A 17,918-nucleotide genomic window follows, 5' to 3' on the forward strand; every position below is an offset into this window, starting at 1 on the left:
TTAAGAAATCTTTACATTCTAAGGCTGTGAGCACAGATTTATAGGTTCATCTCTGTACACATAAGATTTATACCAACAAATAACCCTGTTTGCTTCAAAGACAATCCTAAGCATGCACAGAAGTAAGTCTCTGTGGAAATTGGTCGTTAATGATTTGTGGCATAAGGAAAAGAATGTTTTCTACAATACTTTGCTTTTGCAAGAAATGGTCCGACTGCAGGGAGTGGCTATCATTAGTGATTTAGAGGCATCATTTGATTAAGCAAATGTGAAATTTAAATCCCTATAAATCCTTGAGGAAAATAAGGAGGATTTTTCCAAATTTGTTCTTAGGGGAGTAGGGGAAAAAAGTGAACAAAGAAAATAAGAGGCTCTCCCCCTCCTCCACCACCTGGGGTTTTGAGTACGCCTCAGTTTATAGAAATGGGAAGTTTCAACAAGTGGGTTGGAATAAATGTGGCCCCACTGTAAGACAGCCTACTGTTAGAAATGGAAAACAAAAGAAAACATGTGAAAACCTTTTCAAACAGTACCGTGACACTTATTCCCAAGCTGTTATCATTTTTAGACAGTTCAACTTCAAAGATATCTCCAGGCTTAGGAGGTGCTGAAGAATTTTTTTTAAAATTCATTTTGGTGGATGTACTCATTGAAGAAGGTTCCTTAAAAACAAACAAACAAGGGATTTTCTGTGTCAAAATGAATGATTTAGTGGTGATTCTAGTGTTTGTTTTTTTGTTTTTTGTTTTTATTTTTTGGCAGGGGGAGAATAAGCCAAAATGAGGCATTATGGGATACAGTGGATTCATAGAATATCAGCATTGGTCATACAGTCCCATCATTTAGCAGATGAGGAAATGGGAGGAATCCAGTGACTTGCCACAAGTCACAATTCTGGCAGCCAGCAGGGTTGGCACCTGAATGCAGGTCTCTGACCATCATCCAGGGCCCATTCCACTATTACCCTGTCGTTCCCAGTTTGGAAAATGTTTTAAATGACTTTAAAATTTGTCAAGCCCTAGTTTTTTCTTTGTCCTTACTTCTACACACTGATCGTTCTTATAAATATCTGGATTTTATCTACTCCATATAAAATATACAGGATGAAGATATTGCCACGTATGTTGCTTTAAAACATTCTTTTCATTTGGGCACATGCTGTCATTCTTCAAAGTAAAATTTTGTGTTGTCTATCCTCCTTTGCAAATGAATTGTCAAACAAAATTATAAAGCTGTATTTTGTTCCTTCGATCTTCCTTAGCTTCTTCCTCCATTTATACCAGCATGCAGTTCATTGCAAGCTTTCTAGGATAACATGAGCTTTAGGGTTAGTGCTCAAAGCCTCTTACTTCTCTCAGTTAGCAAACAACACAGTAGCAGTTAGTGAGTGAAGGTCTAAGGGTCACAGGTAGAGCTGGAAGAGACCTCAGAGGTCAGTGGCAACAGACCCCTCATTTGGCAGAGGTGGAAACTGAGGCCGAGGAGGGTTACATGACTTGTCCACGGTCACCACACACCAGGATTCAAATCCGAGTCCTCTGATTCCAAGCCCCATTGCTCCCCCCCAACCCTGTGCACCACACTCTCTCCTTAGTAGAAATGCACCACTAATTCCCATTTCCAGACCACAGAAGTAGCTAACATAAGCTAGCTCTGCTAGAAGAAATAAGTGCTCCGAGACCAACCACGGAACATTGGATTTAGGAACTAAAGGGATGGTGGGGGAAGGTTGTTGTTAATAGAAAGCAGGCTGAGGAAAAAAAAAAAAGAAAGCAGGCTGAGAAATAGCTTATACCTTTTTAGTGTGATTATCCTGAGTACTTGAATAAGTGGCTTCATCCATGTCTGAATCCCCACGGTCAGAATAATCCAAGGTTTCTGAAATGCCCAACTTTTTAGCTTTGCTTTGGTTGGGGTCACTTGAGTTCTGTTTTTTCTCAGCTTTAGACAGAGCTGAGGAAGAAGGGCTGGAATGCTGGAATTCCTGCTGGGCAGAGGCACCCAAATGGTTTACCAAGAAGCCATTTAAATGGCTCTGGGACAGGCTGGCACTCTCGGTCCTAGAATCCTGAGAACTCAGGCTTCCTTCCTTTTGGTCCCCTAACAGTGCGGAGGAACAAAGCGAGATACGTCGCTGATAATGTAGCTGATGGTGATCTTCTAAGGAAGATTCTAGGTCATTGTCTTTAATGGAGGAAGGTCTGGGAATATAGTTTTTGATCCTATTGGAAAGATATGTAGGTGTAGAGGGCACTGAAAAGAAAAATTCAGTAAGTGAGAATGACTTTACTCACAGAGCAAAAATTTCATTTAATCATGAGGCAAATTAATATATCTGTAAATTCAAAGTCAACTGACAATTTAGTTTCAGAAACCTATGCTAAACTTATTGGGGCTGGGGGGGGGGAGGGATCTGGGTACAATGATGGTTACAGAAACTCTCCTATAGAAGATGACACTGGAACCCACTAAAAGGAACCCAGATTGCAGTAACGTTCCCTATCTAATGCACCTTCACAGACTTATATCCAACAGGTATATCATACCTTCCCTGTGGGTCAATCTAACCCCGCACACCATCACATGCTATACGATTTAAAAACATTATTCAAAATAAATAGTTATACAATAATTTAAATTGTATAAATAGCAATTTTTAGATATTTCACTTGTCCTCACAAAAATCCTATGACATGGGTAGTACAATAATTATTTTGGTGGGTTTTTTTGCAGGGCAATGAGGGTTAAGTGACTTGCCCAGGGTCACACAGCTACTAAGTGTCAAGTGTCTAAGGCCGAATTTGAACTCAGGTCCTCATGAATCCAGGGTCGGTGCTTTATCCATTGCGCCACCTAGCTGCCCCTAATTTTTTAACTCTCTCCAATCCGTGCTACCTACATGATCTTCCTAAAGCACAAGTCTGACTACGTCTTCCCTTTATCCACTTCCCCCTGCCTCAATAAACACCAGTTTCCTCCATGATCAAGTATAATATCATTATGAAAACATCCCCAAAATATTGCTGGTCCTAAAGAATTCACAGCAAACCATTGTTTTTTTGTATAAAAGGGACCTTTCTCTGTTTTGATCCTTGGATATGTTTCTAGCAGAGCTATCACTGGGTCAGAGTATGTATAATTTAGGCAACTTTGGGCATAGTTTCAAATGACTTTCCAGAAAGGATAGACTAATTCACAGCTCGACTGTCAGTGCATTCATGTGCTTGTCTTCTCAAAGATCTTCCAACAATTGCCATCTTGTTTTCCTTGTCATTTTTTCCAATTTGAGGGCTATTAGCTTTAATTTTTTCATATGGCTGTGATAGCATGGATTTTTCTCATTGATAGCTGCTGTTTATAACATTTGACCATTTTGTATTAGGGAATGATTAGATTTATGTTCTATGTTCCTATGTTTACAGGACCAGTTTCTTATCTATGATTAATATCAGAACTTTGAGAGAAACTTACTACAAAACTTTTCCCACTTAACTGTTTCTCTTCAGATTTTAATCACTGATCTTGATTTTGTGTGTGAAGAAATCTCTCAATTTGATGTAATCAAAATGATCTATTGTGTTTCCCGTGATTCCCCTCTCCCTAACTTAGTCAAGGGAGTCTTGTATCTACCTTTGTAGTATGGTCTATGATGTGAAATGCTGGTCTACACTTAATTTCTGCCAGATTGTTTTTGTTTTGTTTTTTAACTTTTCCTAGTAGTTTTAGTCACATAGTGAGTCTTTATCCCAGAAGCTGGAATTTAGCAAGCTTCCCTGGGTTTATCAAAACCTACATTGTTATATTTGCCTGGTTCTGTATGTTGTGCGTTTAATCTGTTCCACTGATGAACTTTACATATTTTTAACAAGTGTCTAATGATTATGACTATTACTTTTTAGTATAGTTTCAGATCTGGTATTGCTAGGCCATCTTTCTTCCCAATTTACAACAGTTATTTTCTTTTATATTCTTGACATTTTGTTCTTCTGGATGAAAAGTTAGTTGTAGTAATCTCGGTCAGTCAACACTTATTTATTAAGGACTTACAATGTACCAGGCAATGTTCTAAGAGCAAAGGATACAAAGAAAGACAAAAATTATCTCTTGTCCTTCTGTTGTATTTTAATAGGAGACAACATGTAAAAATACTGAGGTACCAGTGTGTGTGTGTGTGTGTGTATAAAGTAGATGGAAGGAAATTCCACTAGTAGAGGGAGAAACCAGGGAATGCCACCTGAAGGGTAGTATTTTGGGCAGTACTGTCATTTTTGTGATATTCTTATGGCATAATCATGCCATTAATTAATATATCTCCAATTACCCAGATCAATTTTTAAATTTAATTGTGTGTGTGCGTGTGCGTGTGTGTGTGTGTGTGTGTGTGTGTGTGTGTGTGTGTGTGTGTGTGTTTAAGGCAGTTGGGGTTAAGTGACCTGCCCAGGATCACACAGCTAGTAAGTGTCAAGTGTCTGAGGCCGAATTTGAACTCAGGTCCTCCTGACTCCAGGGTCAGTACTTTATCTACTGAGCCACCTAGCTGCCCCTCAATATTTATTTTTTTTAAACAAAATGGTGGTTGTACTGATCTAGTTCTTGTAAGTTCTTGGTATGGGGACCCTCAAATATTTTATACATTCTATAGTTATTCTGAGTGGAACTTTTCTTTCTAAATTTTCCTCCTGGAGTTTGTTGATAATATACTGAAAAGCTAACAATTTGTGTGAGTGTATTATATAGCCTGTTACTTTAATAGTTTAAACTTTTAATAGAATCTCTAGGAAGCAGATCATGTCATCTGTAAAAATGCTTAAATTCAACATGTTGAATTAATACATTGAAACTTGTAAATTTAATGAAACAACATAACTAATAGTAATTCATTAAATTACCTTTGGAAATTGTCTCTTTTGGCTTGGAGATAACAAGTGTCACATCCTCAGGAGCATTCTGCAAAACTTCCAGTGCTGCATTGTAGCCAACACCCTCTAGACTAATGCTATTCACAGATATTAATCGGTCTCCTGTTTAAAGAAATGTATATAATTGCACATGTATAACCAGTATATGATTGATTACCACCTTAGGGAGGGTGTCGGGGAGGGAGGGAAGGAGGGATAAAATTTGGAACCGAAAACTATGAAAAAAAGTTTATTATTAAAAAAATAAATATATATGTATATATATTCATGGATACATTTATGTGTATATATGTATATATGTGTATGTATGAACATATATGTGTACATAGACACAGAGCCAATCAGACACTTTTAGCAACAAGGAATTTGACTCATAAATTTCATTGCTGACCCATCAAAGGTAGAGTTTTTTTGTTTTGGGGGGTTTTTTGGTGAGGCAATTGGGGTTAAGTGACTTGCCCAAGGTCACACAGCTAGTCAAGTGTCTGAGGCTGGATTTGAACTCAGGTCCTCCTGACTCCAGGGCCGATGCTCTATCCACTGCGCCACCTAGCTGCCCCAAAGGTAGAGTTTTGACTAAATTCCTTTTGTCCCGTATAGGCCCCACAATTTCATTAAAAATGTACAATGGTGGAAAATAATAAAAGACTGAAGCAAAAAAAAAAATGCACAATGCTGCCAATTGGTTATATTTCTCATTAAGGTAAAGTGATCACTGAAAAGTACCTGGCTTTAGGGAGCCATCCAAATCAGCAGGTCCCCCTGGAGTTACTGAACTGATAAAAACTCCCAGATCTAGTCTTCCTGTCTTCTCTCCACCAACAATCTGAAATCCTAAGAAAAAAAAATTTCAAAGAATCTTTCAGTAATACTGCTTCTAAGGACTAATGTTTAGCTATTTCAAACTCAGAATTCTGGTCACTTTCAGTATCAAATATGAATGGTTCCCAAGTCTATTTTAGAAGCTATCCCTAACAGATGGGAAGTTTCAAATGGAAATGTCTTCTGCATTTACTTTGGTATTCATGACATTTTCTGTAGAAAGACAGCTTTTGCAAAAGATAAGTTGAGGCTTCAATGTTTTTGAAAATTTTTATAGAATTCTCCCCAGCCTGTCATTACTACCTGCAGTGACTTACCTAAATCATACTTGTTATCCTTTTTCAGATTCACCAAGGTGATCTCCCTTTCTGGTGAAGACACAATGCTCCATCTTTTTTGCAGAACATCTATTGGAAAGTTATATTTTAAAAATAAAATATACAGAATAAAGGTAAGTAGCAAGGTTGCATTTGTAAATTTCTTCCAATTTAACTTTTGTTTTTTCTTTTTGCAGGGCAATAGGGGTTAAGTGACTTGCCCAGGGTCACACAGCTAGTAAGTGTTAAGTGTCTGAGGCTGGATTTGAACTCAGGTACTCCTGAATCCAGGGCCGGTACTTTATTCACTGCGCCACCTAGCTGCCCCCTTAACTTTTTAAATGCTTTGAGAATAGATCAATCATTCAGTTACTTATGAAGGTCTCTTGTTAAAATGCATTGTCAGTTCTGATGAGATTTTCATGCAGTTTTCTGTACAGTCCTCGAGTTTTTAGCAGTGTATGTCTGTGAATGCTTATTTTAATATAAGCACATATACATTTCTGTAGCTTTTATTTAAAATTTGAAAACCAGAATTGTTATTTCTATGGTAATACATGGGTCGGCAAGTAAAATGTTCATTTGTAAAGTCAGGGGACTGGATTAAGTGATCTTGGAGGTGCCTTTCAACTCTAAGTCAAGGAACCTAAATTCAATTTTGTTTATTGTTTGTTCTTTTCTTTTTTTTTTTTTTTGTGAGGCAATTGGGGTCAAGTGACTTGCCCAGGGTCACACAGCTAGTAAGTGTTAAGTGTCTGAGGCCACATTTGAACTCAGGTCCTCCTGACTCCAGGGCTGGTGCTCTATCCACTGCACCACCTAGCTGCCCCTGTTCTTTTCATTTATATGACTGTTATAGTGGAGATTATGTTCTTGGTTCTGCTTATGTCACTTTGTATCAGTTAAAGTAAATTTTCCCAAGCTTTCCTTAAATCTTCATATTCATTAATTCTTACTGTGTAGGTACTATCCCATACCAGACAGGCTCCAGAACTTGTTTAGCCATCTCCAAACTGACAGGCACCTATTTTGTTTTCATTTCTTTGTTACCACCATAAATAACGCTATAAATATTTTGTCATATATGAGTCTTTTCTTTTTATTCATGACCCCTTTGGTGTATATACCTAGCAATGGGATATTTGGGTCAAGGAGTGTGGACATTTTAGTCACTTTCTTAGCATAATTTCAAATTAAAAAATGACTTTGTATTTGTCAATTGCTTTTTTGTTTTGGTGGGGCAATGAGGGTCAAATGACTTGCCCAGGGTCGCACAGCTAGTAAGTGTCAAGTGTCTGAGGCCAGATTTGAACTCAGGTCCTTCTGAATCCAGGGCTGATGCTTTATCCACTGCACCATCTAGCTGCCCCATGTCAATTGCTTTTTATTTCCTCAATACACCTGCATATAATTCATTTTGCTAAAGGAAGATAGGACAGTTATTACTTTGATTTTTACAGATTTAGTACAGAGAATGTAAGTGATGAGTCACAGAGCTACTTAGTATCAGAAACAAGATGAGGATTTAAATTCACTCATTTTATACCTATTGTTTTCTCAGTTTGATAATGAAATATGTTAAACTAAATACTGCACAGAAAACTTAACACAGGAATGTCTATTAATAAAGTATCATTACCAAAGTTAAACTTACAGATATAAATATAATTACTTCCATCCCTATATCTCTTCTGCCCTTTATAGCTAAACTCCAAAAGGTCATCTACAACAGGTGCCTCCCTTTTCTCTTCTCTCTCATTTTAACTCCTGTAATCTGTTATGCAACCTTATCATTTCACTAAAACTTCTCTTTCTAAAGTTACCAATGATTTATTAATTGCCAAATCCAAAGATCTTCTCAATCCTCATTCCCTTCAACCTCTCTGTAGCCTTTTTTAAAATAAAGTATTTTATTTTTTTCCTGTTACATGTAAAGATAGTTCTCAACTTTTGTTTACACAAGCTTTCCAATTTCAGATTTTTCTCCCTCCCTCCCCCCTCCCCTAGACAGCAGGTAATCTGATATAGGTTATATATATATACACACACACACACACACACACACATAATAACATTAAACATATTTCTGCATTAGTCATGTTATTCTGTAGCCTTTTATATTGATCATCTTCTCCTCCTTCTCTCTCCACTTTTCTCACTAGGTTTCTTGGACACTATTATCTCTTGATTCTCCTTTTCCCTAGCTAACCATTCCTCAGTCTCCTTAGCTACACCCTTATCTAGATCACACCTTCTAATCTTAGGGTTCTCTCCTGGCTCCTCTTTTCTCCTTCTTTTATACTACCTCACTTTTGGACCTCATTAGCTCTTGTAGAATCAATTACCTACCATCTCTATGCCAAGGATGCCCAAATCTACTTATCCCGTCTTAACCTCTCTGCTGATCTCCACTCTTGCATGTCCAACTACCTTTCAGGCATCTCAAACTGGATTCCACAGGGCATCTTAAACTCAGCATGTCCAAATCTGAACTCATTACCTTTTCCCCTCCACCCCTCCCCTCTCCTTTATTATTGTAGAAGGTAACATCATCCTCCTAGCCCCTCAGGCTCACAACCTAGGAGTCATCCTGGATTCTATCTTTGCTATCTCTTACCTCCCATATCTAATGTGCTGCCAAGGCATATAGATTTCACTAACTTCTCTGCCACCACTTACCTCAAGTCAGGCTTATTGCAACAGCATGCTGATGGGTCTGCCTGCCTCACATCTCTGCCCACTCCAATCCTCTACTCTGAATACTGAACTCCCTGGCTTCCTTCAAATCTCAACTAAAACCCCGCCCTCTACAGGAAGCCCTTCCCAAACTCTCTTAATTCTGGTGCTTTCCCTTTCTTAATAATTTCCTATTTATCCCATATAAATCCTTTTCCTGGGGGCAGCTAGGTGGAACAGTGGATAAAGCACCGGCCCTGGATTCAGGAGCACCTGAGTTCAAATCTGACCTCAGACACTTGACACTAGCTGTGTGATTCTGGGCAAGTCACAACCCTCATTGCCCCTCAAAAAACCCCCAACAAAACAAAACCCTTTTCCTTCCCCCATTAGACTGTAAGCTACTTGAGGCCAACAACTGCTTTTTGCTTCTTTTTGTGTTCTTAGCACTTAGCACAGTGCCTGGCACATAGTAGGCACTTAAATGTTTATTGACTGACAAATTATAATTTTATAAAAATCTTTGGACTCAAATAATGGCACATGAAAACACAGTTACTAGCTCTTCCTTAATGAACACCAAAGGATATGCCTTTGATAAGAGAAATAACTTATTTATGACCAGTAACTATAAAGAATATGATGTTTTTGCTATGTTCATTAATGAATATCTTAATTAAGATGTCCCAAATTTCACTCTCCTTGGGTTTTAAATACCTAATACTTTTTTAAAAATCCCCCAAAGGGCAAATAATTGCATTTACTTGCATAATTTCCTTCTTTTCCTTTGACATTTATTTTTTTTTGACATTTTTTTAAAAGAGGTATATAAGGTAGGGATATGTGAACCTCTAGGATAATTCACTTTAGAGGGAAAAAAATGATTTTTGTAACACAGATAATAGGTGAAAATGTCAGTGAGCATGGTCTCACCAGAGGCAGTGTTGCTGTTACTTTTTAAAAGCACTGAATTTTATAGTGAAAGGCACTGGGTTAGAACCCCATCTCTGGAAAGGTTTGCATGGTAATTAGATGATATGGATTAAGTCAAGAAGAACAAAGAACAATATTAACAAGGAACAATGTGATGATAACACTAAAAAGCAGCCAAATGCAGGTTTAATGCAATGACTGATTTTGGGATGAGGGAAGACATAATGAAACACATTTCCTTGTTCCTGAGAGAGATGTTTGAGAATAGGGCTGCAACATAGTAAAAGCTGCAAGCATTTTGTCAGCTGGTTTGGCTTAATTTGTTTTCGTGCTTACAAAAGGCATCAATAAAACTTTAAAATATCTAGGCTCTGCCAGGAGGCCTCAATTTCTTCATCTGTAAACGGAAATGATTACACTGGATTTTCCATCTCTAAATCTGAGCCTATAATCTTGGGTAGGGACTAAAAGATCGTCTTTATGAGGCATTTGAATTGTGTTGGAGAAAGGGCTGAATTTGGATAAATGGAGATAAGGGGGAGGGCAGCAGCTGGCAGGAGCAGACAAGGTCACAGCACATTTAAGTGGGTCATTGGGTAGAGTGTGGCCTTGGAGTCGGGGAGACTTGGAAGCCCCTCAAATGAGGCACTCAATTCACAGGGTCATTGTGAGGAGTAAATGAAATAACTTATGTATAATATTCTGCTAACCTTAAAACACTATAGAAGGTCTTTTTTGGAAATGATTTGGCTATATCAAAGAGCCTGTTTAGGGAATTAATTTAGGTAGTTAATGCTGGATATATTAAAGGATTGTCTGTCTTTTCTGTAATAAACACTAGCTGGTGGCAATAGGACTGCATGGACAAATGCAGCACCCATTCTAATGCAGATTCTAAAATAATGCCTAAACTACAGGATGTGAGGGGGTGGAATAAATTTAGTAAAATCACTGATCTATTTGCATAGCGCATTCCATCTCGAGGAATTAAACTTGATAACTTCCAAAGAAATTCAGCTGTCATCTAGTCCAATTTGAATGCAATCTCCACTCTAGCATATCATATAACCAGTCCAGCCTCTCCTACCTTCCTGCCCTTGTAGACTGTTCCCTTCCTCCCCCCCCTCCCTCACCTCAGCCTCTTGGAATCCTAGCTTCCTTCAAGCCTGTGTGATTCCAGTCATTAGTGTATACACTGCCATTCCCTCCCTCCATGTAAATTCCTTAATATTTGGGACAATTTCATTAATATTTCTATATCCCCATCACCTCTCATAGTGTCTGGTGCTTAAGAAGTGAACTAAATGGGGGAAGCTAGGTGGTGCAATGGATAGAGCACCAGCCCTGGAGTCAGGAGGACGGAGTTCAGATCTGGCCTCAGACACTTGACACTTAACTAGCTGTGTGAACCTGGGCAAGTCACTTAACCCCCATTGCCCCTCGCAAAAAAACCCCCAAAAACCCAAACAAAATAAGTGAACTAAATTGAGGTCAGACTATGGATAACTTTCAATTGCTCTCCCTTCCAGTAATGACTCTTAAATGACTCTGAACCCCAAAAGTAGAGAGATGTGCAAAGTTAAGAAGGGTGATAGATTAGCCTGCATACTATTAAACAATCATATTTTATACATGTTCTTCCAATGTGGGGTGGTTTACCATAGATGGTTGGGGGGAGGGGGACAAGAAGTTAAAGGAGTTAAGTAGTTAAAAGTTAGTAGTTAAATAATCTTTTCCTAAACATATTCTCTAAACTCAAGATTCATTTGGATAGGGGAAGCTAGGTGGTGCAGTGGATAGAGCACGGGCCCTGGATTCAGGAGGACCTGAGTTCAAATTTGGCCTGAGACACTTAACACTTACTAGCGGCGTGACCCTGGGCAAGTCACTTAACCCTCATTGCCTCACCAAAAAAAAAAAAAAAAATCAAATCAAATCAAAAAAAGGTTCATTTGGATAAAGAAGCTCTTCTTTTGGTAAGCAAGTACTTCTTAGAGGAAATGAGTCATTTATATTTTATTATAAATCATTTCAATCAACACTTAGCTGAGACCTCCTAAATGAGTTTTGACGGTTGGGAGGGAAAGAGAAAAAAATGGAGGAAGAGACGATATTTATCAGTACAGGTCATCCTCTTTACCCTCATATGACCTTACTCCTTTGGGTTCCACCACAATTCCTTCCTTTCTATCTTGATAATGCAATCTATTAAAATGGATTTCTGGAACATTCTATCTTGCTTCTGAGGTTGAAGGAGAATGTTCTTGTAGCTCCCACAATGCCTTACCAGCACAGTGAATAGAGCAGTGGGTCAGGAGTCAGGAAGACTTGAGTTCAGATACATCCTCTGACAATAGTCATGGGTAAGTCACATTATTTCTCTTTGTCTCAGTTTCTTACCTTAAAGGATTGTTGTGAGGATCCTATGAAATATTTATAAATAGCACTTAGTACCGTGCTTGACACATTGAAAGCACTCCATAAATGCTTATTTCCTTACCTTGTTATTTCTTACCACAGAGCCTTGCATATCACTTCAAAGTTTACAAGGTGATTTATATACCTTATCTCATTTAATATTATCACCCCCATTTTGCAGATGAAAATATCAAGGCTAAGACAGGCTAAGCCTTAGCATCATATAGCTCTTAAGTGTTTGAGGAGAAACCAGTTCTTTTTCCCTGTTGCTCACAGAAGAAGAAAGTGTAAGAGAAAAAATTAATTGGGAAGAGAACTATTAGTTAAGAAGGTGGTATCTGAGAATGGAGTTGGATTTTTAGACCACAGCTTAAAACGTGAAGGTGACAGATTCCTAGCCAAAGAAGAAAGAAAATTAACAAAGGTTGTGCATTTGTCAGACGTCATGCAAATATAATCAAAAGGGCTTTAAATTTAAAAATTTCAGGGAGGGAGAAGACTGCTGAGAGTGTCCCCCAAGTTAGATACTTTAGGGGGTAGCCACAAATAAGAAAAAACAACAGTAGCTGAGACATCCAGAAATTCACGAGAAACAAAGACTAAGAAAAGAGCTAGTAGCAAAAATTTATGGATAACATGAATTAATAATAATGTCTAAAAGCTTAGGCAACCACAAAGAACCACAGGTTCTAACAGAAGGAGGTAAGTCTAACGTCACAGTTATCAGTAAAGCCTTGGTGGATGGTGACTCTGGATGGGTATACCTTATTCAAAAGAAGTAAGTTAGATAAAAGGGAGTAGGGTAGCATTATATCTTAAACAGGGATCCTCACATGAGCAATCCAAGGAACCAGAGGGGGGAAGCATGACAAAGTATTTGGGTCAAGGTCAAAGGATGGAGAAATAGAAATGGTGTTGCCACTGGATTATACTATAGACCGCTTGGTCAGAAAGAGGTAACAGATAAGGAAGTTGAGAAATAGATCCAAAACTTGGCAAAGAGACATGATTAAAAAGTCATGGAAAGGGGGCAGCTAGGTGGCGCAGTGGATAGAGCACTGGCCCTGAAGTCAGGAGTACCTGAGTTCAAATCTGGCCTCAGACACTTAACACTTACTAGCTGTGTGACCTTGGGCAAGTCACTTAACCCCAATTGCCTCACTAAAAAAAAAAGAAAAGTCATGGAGAGATCCAAATTATCCAATAATCTGTGGAAGCTTTCTCTCTGTCAAAAGTAGAACACCTCCTTGACTTGCCTTAATGATAATTTCATTCTCAACCATAAAGAGACCAGGGGTTAGCCAGGGATCAGTGTTAGATATTTTCCTGCATGGAGGGCTTGGAGCAATTGTTAGTGAACTCAGAACATTTAATTTAAAATAAATAAAGAACTCTGGTTTGGCAAAAGTAATTGAAATAATACTTTGAAATTATTCTATTTGAGGTATTTTATTTTTATATCTCCTGATACTGTAATATTATATCATATACTATATACCCTTTTCTGTCATGCTCTCTGGTGAAGGCTATGGCTCTTTCTTATAATGATAATGATGTTTTTAAAAGGATAAAATAAAATTTATAGGATTACAAAGGAAACTAATTATCTTGCAATAGTTACCAAAATATATTTTACAAAATCAAGTTCATGAACTTCAGATGAACAACTCTTACTGGAAAATCTTCACGTTCAACACTTAATATGTACTTTATTTCCACAAGGCGTCCTCTTTAACAAGTTGATTTTATTTTAAAAAATTTTTTTAATTTAAATTTTATTTTATTTTTGCAGGACAATGAAGGTTAAGTGGCTTGCACAGGGTCACACAGCTAGTAAGTGTTAAGTGTCTAAGGTTGAATTTGAACTCAGGTCCTCCAGAATCCAGAACAAACTGATTTTAAATAAAGGACCACTAACTATACTGATGACAGATTCATATGTTCATTGACCTACAGCTAGAAGGGAATTCAGATACCATTTAGTCCAACCTGTCCATTTTACAGATGAAGAAACTAAGGCAGAGTTCAGGTCCAAGGTCACACAGATTATAATCATCAGAAATGGAATTTGAACCCACGTCCTCTGATTACAGAGACTTTCCACCGTACCATAACTTCAAGACATCTTAGGAAAGCTAATGTGATAAATTATTACTTAACATAAGCCACCTAAAATGATGTTAATGTAAACAACATCATAGGGCTCAGAGGGTTATAAGAACCTAATAGATGGGAAACTATGACAGCCACTGTTAGTGTCTTTTAACAATTTTCACATTTTTTCTCAGTGCCTGGCATAGGGCTCTGCACACAATTGATACTTTAAATGTTTGTTGAATCGAATTTCATAAATATGGTGATTTCATAGGAGAGCTTGGCTATATTGTATTAATGATAGTATTCGAAAGTGACTTTTGTTGTGGTAATAATATGGAGGTCTGGCTGTGTATCTTTAAATATATACATTAAAAAAATAACATTCAACCATCAGTTGAAGACAATGACTGATAGATTCTATGAGAAAAAAAAAAGGTAGCAATAATTTTTGTGAACCCACCATTTTCTTTCAAGGATGCTTGGGGAAATCCATTTCCAGAGCTAATTCCTATGGCATAAATCAATGATTACACATTAGTCAAAAGATTAGAAATCCATTATGTTCTCAATTTTAATGTATAAAATATTAAGCAAGTTTCTTATAAACTAAGAAAAATTTACTAAAACCTTTCCCAAAGTGGTCATATTTACATATTGAACTTTCAAGTTATTTATCATTAAGGGTGCTTTGCAGAAAATGTTTAATCAGAATTCATGTTTTTGAGACAAAAATTAAACCAACAAAATTATATTAAAATTTTGAAAAAACATACAATGTGGACAAAATAAATGAAGAAATACATGCAGAAAATATAACAGTTGTATGAGTAATTTTTTTAGGTTCATACATAATTTTTAGACTTATTTTTGAAAAAAATAAGACACAATGCATTTGTTGTTGTTCAATCATTTCAGACTCTTAGTGACCCATTTGGAGTTTTCTTGGCAAAGATACTTAAGTGGTTTGCCATTTCCTTCTCCAGCTCATTTTACAGATGAGGAACTTAGGCAAACAGAGTTAAGTGACTTGCCCAGGATCACAAAGCTAGTAAGTGTCTGAGACCAAATTTTAACTCAAGAAGAGGAATCTTTCTGATTCCAGGGCCAGTACTCTATCCACTGTACCACCAAACTTCCCAATATATTGCATATGGAGATTTAAAAAATATATATATTCCAAAGTAAAAAAAAACAAACACAATTCTAGAGGGTTCCTAAATGTAAAGTCTAAATCTATTTTTCAAAATCTACCAAAATTGGGTCAATGGTTTCTTTTTTCTTTTGGAGGGGAAAGAGGGAGGGAAATCATGAGGTAGAAAAGGAAACAGTGATAATATCAATAGTAACAGCTCATATTTATAAAATGCTTTGAAGTTTGCAAAACACTTTACATACGTGATCTCATTTGAAGAGATGGCAGGGGCCCAGGGTGAGGATTGGAAGGAAAAGAAATGAAATGAAGAAGAACTCTTTGCTTCTCTTCTATCTTATATGTTCTTTCTGGGTAATAGTCTAGATCTTTTTATTACAATTTACCCAATGGTTGAGAGACTTGCCTCTGTATGTTTTTCTTATTTGCAGCAACAAGCAAAACCAATCATTCTGATTCAGAAAGCAAGAGTTATTGAATAACATTTGTATGAAATTACTGATAAAATAATAATTTGATCTTTTTCAAATATGTGATTTTCCTAATGGTAAACTAAAGGCAATATCCTATCTGCTTAGTCAACCAAAGACTCAATAAAAAGACCATAGCTTACCAAGAAAATTATTTGATGAAAACAACTGAGGATTTGCATCAACAGACTATATAAAATAAACTATAAAATATCATAAAGATGATTTAAGAATACATTGGAGACAATTCACCTCATGTCAGATTGAAAGCATTTGAAATAAACTTTCTTCAAAGAATGCTGCATTCAACATAGTTCATCAAAAGCAACAAGGACAATGGAAGAAACTCCAAAGGGAAAGAGCAGTACCAGAGACCAGAAGAAAACTGTCTGAATTCTCTGCTAGTGAGCTTGACCACTGTAGCTAAGAAAAAGGGAAGCAAATGTCTGTGTCAAGAAGCAATCAAGCAATGAATTTTGATGTTTGGTTACTGCACAGATTTGGTGCATTTTAGTCAGAAAGGGCATTATAATTTATTAAAACGTTTTGATTAAAAGCAAAGCTCAGTGGCAAAAGTGACACAAATCAGCACAGATAATACTTAGGTAACCAACATTAGCTTGTTTACTTTTAAATATGATTATTTTACATAGAGGAGAAGAAAGGGAAGCTTGATTATGCTGACCTACAACATATGCTTGACCAGTGTCTTCAACCGATGATGAGTCTGATTCATGCTTTCTCCTTTCGGGGCTTCTATTTATACTTGCAACAGACTTTGAACTAAAGTGGCAGGGGAAGGAAGGTAGGAGGAGGAAGAGTCAATTAAAAAACTGGCAAAAATAATAACAAAAATGTATAGATATATACACGTAATGTGCATACATACATATATAGGTATATATGAAATTCACAAAAAAAAAAAAGAGTTTGGGTAACTTAATGATTCTTACTTATTGACTTTCGTGAATCCTGCCATGCATTCTGTCTCAGGTCGTGACATCTGGTGAGGGGGTTTTCCCACCAGCTCCTCACTGGTTTGTGGTGGGGAGTCAGCTCGGTCAGTAACATTTTTTTGATGAGGATAGAGAGAGACCTGACTGAGATCATGGTAGGATTTACTCATCCCGCTGGGCCTTTCCTCCCATGCTGTTTTTTCACTCCTTTCTTTTGAACTGCCTTGCAGCGGCTGGTACAGGGATAGCTCCGAACAGGACAGTCTCTTCAGAATCTCAGCTTGAACTGACAAAGGCCTAACGGCCAGTTTGTTCAGGGTGCTGCTGGCCAGGCTGCCCGTGCTGATTGCACGCCCCATAGTATATCCTCTAACAGACTCTCCTTGGAAGTTCAGGCTCCTAAACGAAGCTCTCTCTACAAGGAAACAGGATTTCTTTACCAGACTGCATTGCTAAAATGACTTTATCTGAAGACACAGTAACTGTGATAAAGTAAATGGGCACCTGCAGATAATTGCTAACTTCTTGGTTGCTAGCCTATAGACATGGCCAACCAGGCAACATGTGGTCAAGCGAGAAAACATTTTAATTATGAGGTTGAAGGTTCTGGTTTTAATTCCATCTCGATTATTTGGCATTACTCACCTACAGTTCCCCAGCTCAGGAATTATTATCCCTCAGCCCAGATTATCTCCCAAAGATGGGACACTTCCCTAATTTGAGATGGCTGAGAATAGCATGGTATATGATTTAGATAATTTTCAGTCTTGTTGGGATTTCTATTATAATATCTTCCAAAATAAAAGGGAGGTAGTAATTCGATTCAAGGCCAGGATTCAAATGTTGCCTCTCACATCTACTTGTTATCTATCTATCTAGCTATCTATTGCAGGGCAATGAGGGTTAAGTGACTTGCCCAGAGTCACACAGCTAGTAAGTGTCAAGTGTGTGGGGCCTAATTTGAACTCAGGTCCTCCTGAATCCAGGGCTTGTGCTTTATCCACTGCGCCACCTAGCTGCCCCGTCTATATTTCTTACAGTCTATATTTCTGTAAGTTGCCGCCACACTGATGACATCATGGCTGGATTCAGATGGTGCAGTTTTAACAAAGTGAAATATCAAACAGTGTCTTAGTGTTTTTATTTACCCACATGATCTG

General features: G+C 37.5%; 1 protein-coding gene across 5 annotated transcripts in view; it reads right to left on the bottom strand.

Moving 5' to 3' along the window:
• The window catches only part of PTPN13 (protein tyrosine phosphatase non-receptor type 13), a 235,606-nt gene that overhangs the window by 61,332 nt on the left and 156,356 nt on the right, over positions 1-17,918 (bottom strand). For 2 of the 5 annotated variants that reach the window (XM_043971895.1, XM_043971898.1), the window contains 8 exons: positions 16,756-17,173; positions 16,488-16,585; positions 14,643-14,690; positions 6,059-6,148; positions 5,646-5,753; positions 4,890-5,021; positions 1,796-2,253; positions 519-662 (listed from right to left, as the gene is read on the bottom strand). In XM_043971895.1, coding sequence (XP_043827830.1) covers positions 519-662; positions 1,796-2,253; positions 4,890-5,021; positions 5,646-5,753; positions 6,059-6,148; positions 14,643-14,690; positions 16,488-16,585; positions 16,756-17,173 — 1,496 coding nt within the window. The remainder of the gene's footprint in view (positions 1-518; positions 663-1,795; positions 2,254-4,889; positions 5,022-5,645; positions 5,754-6,058; positions 6,149-14,642; positions 14,691-16,487; positions 16,586-16,755; positions 17,174-17,918) is intronic. The other 3 variants (XM_043971896.1, XM_043971897.1, XM_043971899.1) reach the window with 3 other exon arrangements.

Source organism: Dromiciops gliroides, chromosome 6, assembly GCF_019393635.1.
Source record: "Dromiciops gliroides isolate mDroGli1 chromosome 6, mDroGli1.pri, whole genome shotgun sequence".
Taxonomy (NCBI): Eukaryota; Metazoa; Chordata; class Mammalia; order Microbiotheria; family Microbiotheriidae; genus Dromiciops; species Dromiciops gliroides.